Here is a 12,090-nt window from a genome sequence, read left to right on the forward strand (position 1 = left end):
ATTGATATCTATGAGTAGAAGATATACCAAGTTAATGTATAGTGTGTAGTAATGAATATAAAGCATTTTTCATGCAACTGCCTTACACCCTTCAGGATAAGCCTTAGCTGCTCTCCACAGCTACACCTTGAGAGCTTTGGTTTTCAGGGACCTAAACACTTTCACTAAGGGTTGCCTGGACTCAGTGCACAGTGCCAAACGATAGGTGGACAGTATATACTGAGCCAGCCTACTACATCCTTTAAGTCCAAGAAGGTTGATTTTAATGTCTATTCAGATGATTTAACAACATTTTATTAGTGTTCAATGCTGCACACTGACCTGGTTTGCCTTTTTGTAATGAAGAATGTCAAACATGAGCCACCTATATTTATAGCATTGAGAAAAGGAGAAAAGCTGCATAGAGAGAGTCCTAATCAAAAGTTTAAACCATAGCATATGTACAAAAGTTCTTTCTTTCCCAAACCAAAGGCAGAAGGATTAGGCATGTGTCAATGTCCATTATCTCCATTTTAACAAATTTAAACATGTGGCTGTTGGGTGGCTCCATTAAATATTTAACTTTGTAATTTCTGTGAAATATTCCATACTATATGCAAGTAAATTAATGATTTTTTTCAATTAGGAGGAACAAGCCAATGCTCATCTAACCAGATTCAGAAAGGTGCAGCACGAGCTTGAAGAAGCTGAGGAACGGGCTGACATTGCAGAATCCCAAGTCAATAAACTCAGGACCAAGAGTCGTGATGCTGGGAGCAAGGTAATATATATGAAGCATAAGGCATGTTGTTCTGATCTCAAATTTGTCTTTATTTCAAGGGTTATTCTATCAGTTTTACCTAAACTTAAATGTTGCCAAGACTAAGCATGATCAATCCCTAACTGCAAAGCTCCAGAATTAGCAACACTTTTTTCTGACATCAAATGTAACACTGAAAGCCTTCAGTAATAAAGGGGTGGGGGTACATAAAAGGGTTATACAAGGAGTAGTCAAATCTTGATTATTCCACGAAGTTATACGAAAGGGTTATACCATCAACAGTCAAATCCCACTACAGCAAAAAAAGCAAACCTTAATTAATATATAGGAACCCCTGTGCCCAAAGTGTCGGTTTTCCTTGCTATACATGTGAGGATGTTGGTGCATTAGCGACTGAGAACATGATAATATCTATCTTTGATCATTTCTGATAAAAACACTTGAATCATAAAAGAGCACCAAACTGAATAAAGTGGGTTTTATTCCTTAAAATGAAGATAAATATGTGCCACCATATTGTTTGAAGCTTCTCAATTTATTCCTACTTGAGGTGTTTGACTTGTTTCCCATTATCAATAGGTTTAGTAATGTAATCACGAATCCTGCAGAATGCAATACTCTTTCTATGTGACTTTCACATAACTCTTTTAATAAACAATTTATCTTCCCCTAGAAAACAGAGAGTGAAGAGTGATCATGCTTCCCTCAACAAGCAAAGAAACTGAAATTTGCAAAATGTAAATTCCTCTGTTCTTTGAATGTTTCTATGTATTTTTTGTTTCTTTATGTCTACCTCTGTCACAATAAAAAGCATTTCCAAGCTGTCTGGCTGATTTATCTCTGCATCACCATTTTCCACGTTATAATCTCATGAGTACTTCTTTTGAGAGTTTTTTTAATCATTTAGCAACAATTAAGTTTGGTCAACAAACCCCATCTGACGTTCCCAAGGAAATACACTAAGGATCTAAAGTATATACACATACAAAGGCTATGCATTCAAATGTAAGAGAGTGAGTGAGTGTGTGTGTGTCTGAGTGATATTTGTATTACATCTGAAGGCATTTGTTTTGGAACGTTGAACGCCCGGGGACTATCCAATGAATAAAGCAAGCCATTGTTAGTCCTCAGTAGCCAATTGGGCAAAAGGGTAAGTTGCATGTGTCATGTTGGCTCAAGGATTAGATGTCTATCTCTAAGTATCCAGTGTTTGTGTTTGGTTACAATAGATATTTGCAGTTTACTACATTTTCAAAAGCAATCTGTTTATGTATTTGTGAAATAACCACATGTATAAGGTACTTTTCTCTAAACGTATATTAAAAAAAAATATAGGGCCTCATTTTGATGAAGGTCGGACCGCACACCAACAGGCGGTCCAACTGCCGACAGCCCATATGTCTGACTGCCGAATTACAACCCACAGCAGTCAGGGGGAAGACCGCCGCCGCCGCCACAATCACTGATCTAAACGGGGCGGAGGTCAGTATCATATTTCCACATGGTGGCGGTGCCGAGCCAGGCACAGCCATCAGGATTACGATAACCCTTTCTGACAGCCTTTTCATGTGGGGAAGACCGCCACGAAAAGGCTGTTGGACATGGAATTTAGGGCCCCCTTAAAGGGCCCTCATCCCTCGTGGGTCACTGTAAAGTGGCCCTGGAGGCAAATGTAGTGCCCCCACTCACCTTGATGCACTGTGTGCCATGGACAACATGGTGCATGGCACACGGTGCATGGAAAAGCAGGAGGTGCTCCATACCAAAGCGGCTTGTCCTGCGGCCCTTTTTCTTGACACAGCACAAGCCGCCGTGGTATGGAGCACTTTCCGACTGCCAGCACGGCGGTCATATCATCATGCGGTGGTCGGACCGCTGCATGCTTGACAAACTGCCTTTAAAATGAAGCCCATAGTTCACCAGGGGTCAATTACAATGGCGATGAGATCATTGGCAGCCCGTCAGTGGCGGTCTCATCTCCATCAGAGGCAAGTTTCCCATCCGCCACTACAATGGTGTGCGGTGTGTTGGCGATCGGAAAAACAACTGCCATGCATCCGACGGGCTCCCTGACACTGCTGGTGTGTAGGAGGCAGCCATAATACCTACAATGGTGGCAGTGCCTGCCAGGCACCGCTGTAGGAATTATGATGTCCCTCCCTGCCAGCCGTTTTATGGCGGTTTACACACCATGCAAAGGTTGGCAGAAAGGGACATTGGGGCCCGTAGTGGGCCCTCCTTCTCCCTGGCCCTTGATTTTGGGAGTTGGGGGGCACCTATGGTGACCCCCTACATAGCCCTGCACCATGTGGCAGGCGCTGCATGATACCTGCCGCACAGTTCAGGGATATGTTTTATGTCTGTTTTGCACTGCGACATGTGCTGCAGCAGGCAGCACCCGCCGCAATAGTGACTGCCTTGGAGGCAGTCGCATTGTGATTTCATTGGCGGGTCCGCCAACATCCTATCAGGCGGTCCCACCTCTGATAGGGTGTCTGACCGCCATCCAAATCAGCCCCATAATTACAAAGATCCAGCTGGTTACAGACTAGGTGGGTGCCAGAATAAAGCCCAACATCTTAACTTGTCAATGTACTTGAACAGGCTCAATGAACAGATGGGATGTTTGAAGAGGTAGACTAAATCACAGCCTTGGATGAGGTTGAAGAATTACCAACTAATTTTAACATATATACAATGATACAACTGGAAAGCTTCAAGGTAGAAGAGAAGTGAAATCTAGTTGTCTCAGCTGTGTATGTAAATAAGTTATGTAAAATCATGTATTTCATTCATATCGAATGAAGCCAATACAAGCTAATACAACCAGCGCCGGATATGCTGCCGGTTTTATGCCAGTTATCTCCAGTCCGAAACCAAGAATACAATACAGCCAAGACGCTCTTATCCAACTACAACGGGCAGGTAAAACATGTTCCGGACCACGCATTGACCCCCACGTAGCTCAAGGCAGATTTTGGTGCATAAATCGCGGCCTAAGTATGCAGCATACCCCAATAGCTACACAAACCGACACCAATATTAAGGCACACGCCAGAGGAATATCTTGCGCTCTTATTAATGTGAGGTCGCTAATCAAGAACGCTGTTGCATCCTGAGAATTCATGGAGGGTAACCAGATAGAAATAGCCTTTCTTACAGAGACTTGGGCAGACGCCTCCTCGGACCCGGAACTATTGTTGGCCTTACCTATAGGGTACAAAATTCTTAAAATAGACCGGGCGGGGAAGAAAGGCGGGGGCTTTGCCCTTATTCTCAAATCCAGATTCAAATCCTATATTACAGTGAATACGGACTGTGAAGCCTTTGAGTGTAAAATCGAACTGTACGGCCAACACTCCTTTAATGGAATTTTAATCTATTGCCCACCTAAATCCAAGGTCACTTTTTTAGATAATCTAGGTACCTTTTTAGCTCATAATGTTGCTCACCCCAATTTCATGGTGCTAGGGAATTTTAATTTCCATCTGGAAAAAATTGCTGATCCAGACACAAAAGCACTTTTAGATCAAATGGATAGCGTAGACATAAGACAACTTGTGTTGGATTCAATCCACATTGTGAGACACTGTTTAGACGGTATTTTTACAGACAATCCCCTTTTGAGCAGGACCAGAGCTCTCCCCATGGTCTGGTCCAATCATAAGGCTGTCGTATTCTATATTCAATTGCCGCATAAAAACCTAAAGCACCCAGAGAACTTTGTGTCAGTCGTCCTTGGAAGAAAGTTGAGGCTAGTTCTTTAAACACTACTCTTCTAAAAACACTTCCTAATCTGTCCACTGATTCCAACCAAGCGGCCGCTCAATATTACTCTTGGCTTGAATCAGCTATGATACAATTAGTGCCCCATAAACAGTGTCATGACCCAGAAGAAGACCATCAGAACCACGGTTCAATGACACCCTGAGAGCCCACAAACAACTATGTCGCAAATTAGAGACAAAGTGGCGACTTGAAGATAACCTAATTACTCCAACGGATTATAAATCATCCCTTCAAACCTATAAAAAATATATTCTCAGGGAAAAGGCTTTACATTTTTCTAAGGAAATTACAGCACCCAATGGATGTCCTAAAGCCTTGTTTGCTACAATAAAGAAACTTGCAAAGTTCCCACCTGCGCCTGATATTAGTATTAGTCAAGAATTCTGAAACTCATTAGCAGAATCCTTCCAGCATAAAGTCAAGTCTGTCTTTGACCTGTTTGTACAGCAGGATAATCATCCGGATCAAACACTGGCAGAACTCAAAAAGTTTCTATCAACCTCCCCAGTCATAATGCAGGATCCCTCGGGAATCAGCCCCCCAGTTGAACAAACCATCAAACTTATTGCTGCTACTAAATCTGGCTGTCCTTCAGACCCATGCCCTCCTAAAATTTTGCACATCTTGCCAGAAATTATAGCCATTCCACTAACGGTGATTTTTAACTCCATGTTCACCACAGGGCACTTTCTAACGGATTTGAAGAAGGCCTCTATACTTCCTTTGCTACAGAAACCCAACTGGGATGCTAAGGAGTCCCTCAACTATAGACCGATATCAAGACTTCTTTTTCCTGCAAAGTTATTGAAAGGGCGATAAATACTAAACTATCAGTTTGGAAATACGCACTCCGCATAGCACAGAGCTCTTTTAACCACCACGGAGTAGCTCAGTCAGATCTTAGACAGTCGGGGGAAAGCAGCTCTGAACCTCCTAGACTGTCAGCGGCCTTTGATTCTGTTAATCATGGGCTGCTGCAGGACCGGCTAAGTTCCATCAGGATCGGGGGCAAGGAGCTGTCCCTACTAACATCTTTTCTGTCTGAGCGATCTCAGGAAGTTGCTTTGGGGAATATAGTGTCTTCTTTGAGTCCAACACTTTTTTTTTTTGATAAATAAGTTTATTCATTTTACAAAAGACATACACCAGCCATATCACACCATAAGTCAACGATCGAGAATGACAATCACAGAATCCCCCCTCCCCCGCATACAGATATAATGAGACAAGGAAACGATGGAACCAATCAAGCCCCTCATGGTTAGACCCCCCCCAGCCACTTCCCCCAAATTCTTCGGTATTTCTTGGGGCAGCCCCGTGCTGCGTACATAACCTTCTCTTGCGTGGCACACCAGTCCACCCCACTCCGCCAACGTCCCACGGTGGGAGGGTCAGGACACTTCCACAAGGCCGCAATGTCTCTCTTAGCAACCACCATGGCCTTATTAAAGAACAGTTTGTCATTTCGTGACCCATCCAATCCATCTGTAATGCCCAGGATCGTGTTCTTAGGGTCGTGCGGGACCTCCCACCCCAGAACCTCCGAAAGCTCAACCTCAATGCCCTCCCAAAATCCTGCTAGGAGAGGGCAGGCCCACACCATGTGCAGGAAGTCTGCGGGATCATGGCCGCACCTGGTACAAGCTGAGGACGGACGAAGCCCCGCGCAGTGAAGACTTACAGCGGTGAGATATGCGGCGTGTAGGTAGTAAAGTTGCCCCAAGCACAGCCGAGCGGTGGCGGTGACCATTCTAGGAGCCATAAGGGCATCCCGCCAGTCCTCTTCCTCTAAGGGGCCTACCCAGCCCTCCCATTGTGCCCGCTGTCTAGCCAAGGAAGTCGGGGTGTTGTTAATCAGTGTGCGATAAATACGGGAAATGCCTCCCTTCCCCAGGTCCCCGAACATAATCTGCGCTTCCGGTGGGCTATGGTCAGTCAAGCGTGTGCTCGTCACCAGGTGTGAGTGGAGGGCATGCCGCAGCTGGAGGTAACGAAAGAATTGTGAGTGGTGCAGTGAGTACCGGGCCTGGAGATCCTCGAAGGAACGCATGTGATCTCCCCCCCAAACATCCCCCAGCTGTGAAATGCCTATGCGGTCCCAGGCCTCAAAGCCCCGCAGCCTGGACACCTCCCTGAGCCAGGTCCCGCGCCACAAGGGCGTACAGTGGGTCAGTGTGCGTGTCCAGCTGATGTGCCGCAGTGCGGCTCACCAGGCCAACAGCACCGAACGTGTCACCTCCGAGAGACGGGATGAAATCGAGGTCCCGTAGAGGAAGGAATGTAGTCTGTCAAGGCTCAGTTCCCCCAACTCCAGCCTGTAGGCCGTGTCGGACCATCCTTCATTAAACCAATCATGTATGGAAAGGAGTCGGGTGGCCAAATAGTAGAGGTAGAGGTGAGTCATCCCCAAACCCCCGTCAAACGAAGGGATCCTACAGGTATCGAGCGCCAATCTGGACCTACTTTTCCCCCATAGGAACTTGGTGATGAAGCCATCCAGCTTACGGAACCAGGCCCTGGGAAAACACATAGGGACATTCTGAAGCATGTAAAGGAAGCGGGGGAGCACCATCATTTTGAAGAGAGCCACCCTCCCCATGGGGTTGAGGGGTAATGACTGCCACCGCTGGAGATCCGCCTTGGCTCGCTTTACCAGTGGAGTGACATTGAGGGCCCAGCTAACTTCGGGCAGGAGGGTCACCCAAATACCCAGGTATTTGAATGACTGACGGCGCAGGGGTATGTTGGACTCTCAGTGAAAGCATTCCCGAGAGAGGTGCAGGGGTACCAGGACCGACTTATTGGGGTTCAAACGAAGGCCGGAGGCCTGTTCGAAGGATTGCAGGAGACGAAGACAATGGGGACCCGACTGGGCAGGATCTGCCAGGTAGATGAGAACGTCATCCGCGTAAAGGGCGATTTTATCTGGCTCGACGCTGGGCCATTCCCATCCCCGCTTCCGGTCACAGGACCGCATCAAGGGTGCCAGAGGCTCCATCACTAAAGCAAAAAGCAGGGGGGAGAGGGGGCAACCCTGCCGTGTTTCCCTGCAGACCGGGAAGGGCAACGACAGGACCCCTTTTACTAAGACACGAGCCCGCGGGAGGGCATACAGGACCTTGACCATGTCCTATCGCCTCTAGGACGTCTTGAAGGAAGCCCCAATCCACAGAGTCGAAGGCCTTCTCGAAGTCCATCAGGAGCAGCGCAAGGTAAGGAGTGAGGAGGTGGCGGTGAGCCAAGGCGGAATGCAGTCTGCTGAGACAGTGTCGCGTGCCACGGGAAGGCATAAACCCACAGGTTGGACCAACATGGACAGATGGGGCCTGAGTCGTTGGGCAAGGAGGGTGGCGAACAATTTGATCTCGGTATTGATGAGGGAGATGGGGCGGTAGTCCGCGCACTGCGGCGAAGGGGGCTGGGACTTCGCGATGACCACAACGGTGGCGATATCCATTTCTTGGGGAAAGGAACCCTTCTCCACGGCCTCATGGAACAACGCTGCTAAATGAGGGATGAGAACATCCCGGTAGTGGGCATAATATTCCTGGGGGAGGCCGTCAGGGCCCAGGGTTTTGCCAGAAGAAACGAGAGCGATAGCGTCTCCAATTTCCTCACGGGAAATGGGACGGTCCAGGGCGGTTTGGACTGTGGCGTCGAGCTGCAGGAGGCAGCCGCCCTCACCGTCCATCAGGTCCGCAAGGGAGAGGGTCGGGGCCCGGGCCTCGTAGAGCTTGCGGTAGTAGGCAGCAAATGCCTGCGCCATCTCCAATGGGGCACGGCATGGTGACCCCTCTGGCGTCACTATCTCAGGGATTATACGATTCGCTCTGGGATACGTTGCCAGATGGTGAAGGAGTACACCGTTTTTGTCGCCCCATCCATATACTCTGGCCACAGAAGAGCGCCAAAGGAGCTTCCAGGCATTCAGTGACAGCTGTTTAATCTCCATCCGAAGCCGGGCCAGAAGTTGCGCGCTGGAGCCGTCCAGGGATCGGGTCGCAGCCCGTTCAAGGCGCAGGGCCTGTGCCTCCCGTGAGGTAATCTGCTCTAGCTGGGCTTGGTGCTGGAGCCTGAGGCGGCCCTTAGCAACCCCCCTGATCGTGGCCTTACCCGCCTCCCACAGGGTGCCCGGAGAGGACACTGAGCCCTCGTTGGAGAGAAAGTACTGCCTGAGCTCCACCCCCACCGCCTTCCAAAAGTCTTTGTCCTGAAGAAACCAAGCGTTCAGCCTCCATGTTTGTCGGGCAGAGGCGGGAGGGGGCCCCGCACGAATCAGCACCAGCGCGTGGTCAGAGATACCTCGCGGAAGAAGTGAGACTTCTTGAATCAGAAGGCAGTCCGTCGACGGGACGAAGATGGCGTCAATGCGTGCCTGTGTATGGTGGGCCACCGAGGTGTGTGTAAACTGTCTCACGTGGGGGTGCCAGGCGTCGCACAGACCGAGAGAGTCGGACCATGATCGCAGCTGCTGGTCTGCGCGACTCTACTTGGGGATGGGGGGCCTGTCGTGTCGAGGTCCGGTGACGAGACCGCATTGAAGTTGCCCCCAAGGAATGTAGGGCCGGGGGGCAACGATGCCAAGAGCTCCACAGATTTAGCCAAAGTCCTTTTCAGCATCGAGGGGGGGGGCAATAAAGGGACACCAGGTTAAGCGGGTTGCCGCTGATCGTGTCACTAACTGCCACAAGAGTACCCTGAGCGTCAAGGGTCGTGTGAACGGTCACCAGAGGAAGGGAGCGTCTTACCAGGATTGCCACTCCCCGGGAACCCCTAGTAAACCCAGAGTGCCACACTCTATCAAATCCATACTGCGCCAGAAAGGGACAGTGATTACCCAACAGGTGGGTTTCCTGGAGGAATAGGATATCCACCCCTATGCGCTGCACGTACTTAAGGACGGCTGTGCGTTTAAGGCGGTCCAGGAGCCCATTGACGTTCCAAGACATGATACGCAGGAGGGCATTTACTAATGGCATGTCGAACGTGGTATGTGAAGTGCCACTGGAGCTACAGGCCGGAAGGGGGAGATCTGGTCTGTCGGTTGCGTCAGGTGGAAGGCAAGGTGATGCATGAGTGCTAATGAACACAAACTAGGAAAGGTATTAAAACACAAAACTAAGAAGAAAACTCGGGACAATGATCCCGCCCCCCTACCCCCACCCCTCTCCCTACACTTCAGGAACAGAAGCATCTGTCGCCCAACAACAGACCTAAGAGTGAACACCAAAGCCAAAACGTTAGGTAAGCGGGAAGCTTGGAGGAACCCTCCTCATTTCAGGATGTGCTTGAGCGAACCATCAGACGGAAAGAAAATCAGATTAAACTAAATATGTCCTCCGGCTGCGGAGCCAGGCCCGGCAGGCAGAGACGAGTTCAAACAGGGTCCTTCAGGAGCATTGGGCTGCAGGAGAGGTCTGTATCTGGGGGGACCTGCAAGGATGGACAGGGCGAAGTGGCCCCAGGAGCCAGGTGGTCTGATGACCCAGAGCGCATCCCAGATGGTGGAGCGTCTGAAAGCAACGTCGGTGGAAGGGGGTGCCCGGGTGAGGAGCCCGAACGCATCCTTCTCCGCCCACGGCGCCTGCGGGAGCGGCTTCGCTGTGGCTGAGGAGTGGGGGGCAAGGGGCGGGCCAAATCACCCCCGGTCCCATTCTGTCGCAGGGCCCGATCATCAGTGCGCTGCGGGCGTTCCTCCGCCGCCCAGGTCCAGGCTTCCGTTGGATTGTCAAAGAAAAGGATCTTATTGTCGAACACCACCCGCAGGCGCGCCGGGAAAAGTAGACGATATTGGATATTGAGTGCCCTCAGCTTGTGTTTCACATCATCAAAAGAGCGACGCTGACCCTGTACCTCGCGGGTATAATCTGGGAAGATCATAATGGTGCGGTTCTCGTACAGGAGTTTCCCCTGTTTGGGGGCTTCCGACAGGATGGCGTCCTGATCTTTGAAGTGCAGGACCCGCATTATGATAGGCCTGGGGGCCCCACCCAGGGGAGGCCTCGGGGCCAGGGAGCGATGGGCCCGCTCAATCACAAACCAGGGGGAGAGCGAACCTTTGGGAACCCACGATCTGAACCATTTCTCGAGGAAGTCCACCATGCGGCCCTGCTCCACCGCCTCCGGGAACCCTACCAGGCGAAGGTTGTTACGCCGGGACCTGTTCTCCGCATCTTCTGCCCGGCGGTGCAGCTCCTGAGCTTGGGAGTGAAGACGAGTGACCTGCCCCTTGAGTTGCTGGACGTCATCTTCAACAGTGGAGATACGAGACTCGGCTTCCTTGATCCGGGCGTTGGCGTTCCGAAAGTCCTGCCGGATAAGGGTCACGTCCACATGCACCTCAGCGATCTTCCCCTCCACCGAAGCCTGCGAAGCGTGGATAGCTTGCAGGATGGTTGACAACTCAGCTGAGGGTGGCGGCTCCTGCTCCGCCGCCCCCCCTAGAAGCACCCGCCTCGGAGGTGGTAAAACGGTCCATTTTGGTTTGGGTGGCAGGGGCATTAGAGGACCTATCCGTCTTGCCCATGATAGCACCCCTGAGAGCCCAAGCATCCGGGCCTCCTGCAAAGAAGTCCCAGAGCGGGCAACACCCCTCGCCCCCGCGGGGGGCCCAAAGACGAGCAGGCAAAACGATCAGCGCCGAAGCACCGTGCAGTCCAAGTCTCCGTCTGCGGGGACGCTGCGGGGAAGGCCCTCACTGCTCAGTATTGTAACTACGGGCCAACAAGCCCGCCCAGACAGGCCCCGCCCCGGGGCAAGCTGCTGTAGGTCCCAACAGGAGGGCCAAGGAGCACCTCCCGGAAAACAAAGGGTCCCCCCCAAGCACCCCGCCGCTCGATGCCGCGGCCGAATTGGGGTCGCAGAAACGCCCAGGCCCACAGGCTTGAGACCAAGGTCCTGTCCAAACGAAGACAAGCTGTGCACCTTCTGAGCAGGAGAGATCAAGCCAGGCAACGCGGGGAACCACACAGGGTTGTGGCAGCCTGTGCGCACGGGGGGCCCCAATTCCACCGTCCCGGACCCCACCGCCGCCAGGACACAGCCGCTGCAACGCGGGACTCACCCCAGTTCACCAGGCACCACCAGAGCCTCGCCAGGCTCCAACACCGATCGGTGCTACTCCCACCACCCGATACGACCGCCGCTTCCCCAGGCAGGTCCCAAGTAGAAGCGGGCGCGAGCAGGCCCGAGGACTCCAGCTGTCACCTCCGCCGCCGCCCGTCACCAAGAGCAGCACCCACCACCTCCTTCCAGCTTGGCCGGGCACAGGAGATTGCAAACACTCCAGCGGGGGGTGGAGAGATAGGAGGGCGACACAGCTCCCGCCGCCTGATATGGCGGCCGTATCCACGGGCACCCCGCAGACGGTGCAGATAGCAGGAATGCCTCGGGCGCCTCCCCAGCGCCGCACACCGTGGGAGAGCACCGGGCCGACAGGAGTCTCGACAAGGCATGCAGGAGGCAGCTCAGGTCAGTCTCCTCTCCCGGGGCCGCCCAGAGTCACCCGTAGATGGGCGGATTGCGGGCGGATGGTGGAGGGG

General features: G+C 51.5%; 1 protein-coding gene across 2 annotated transcripts in view; it reads left to right on the forward strand.

Annotated features, from left to right (window-relative positions):
* LOC146797042 (myosin-4-like) overlaps nt 1-12,090 on the forward strand; it is a 242,141-nt gene that overhangs the window by 36,871 nt on the left and 193,180 nt on the right. Inside the window, exons 39-40 of one of the 2 annotated variants that reach the window (XM_085629650.1) lie at nt 626-760; nt 1,434-1,475. In XM_085629650.1, the coding sequence (XP_085485776.1) occupies nt 626-760; nt 1,434-1,454 (156 nt within the window). In that variant the 3' untranslated portion in view covers nt 1,455-1,475. Of the gene's footprint in view, nt 1-625; nt 761-1,433; nt 1,585-12,090 lie in introns of those variants that run through there. The other variant, XM_085629649.1, reaches the window with a different exon arrangement.

This window comes from Triturus cristatus, chromosome 10 (genome assembly GCF_964204655.1).
Source record: "Triturus cristatus chromosome 10, aTriCri1.1, whole genome shotgun sequence".
NCBI classification, from domain to species: Eukaryota; Metazoa; Chordata; class Amphibia; order Caudata; family Salamandridae; genus Triturus; species Triturus cristatus.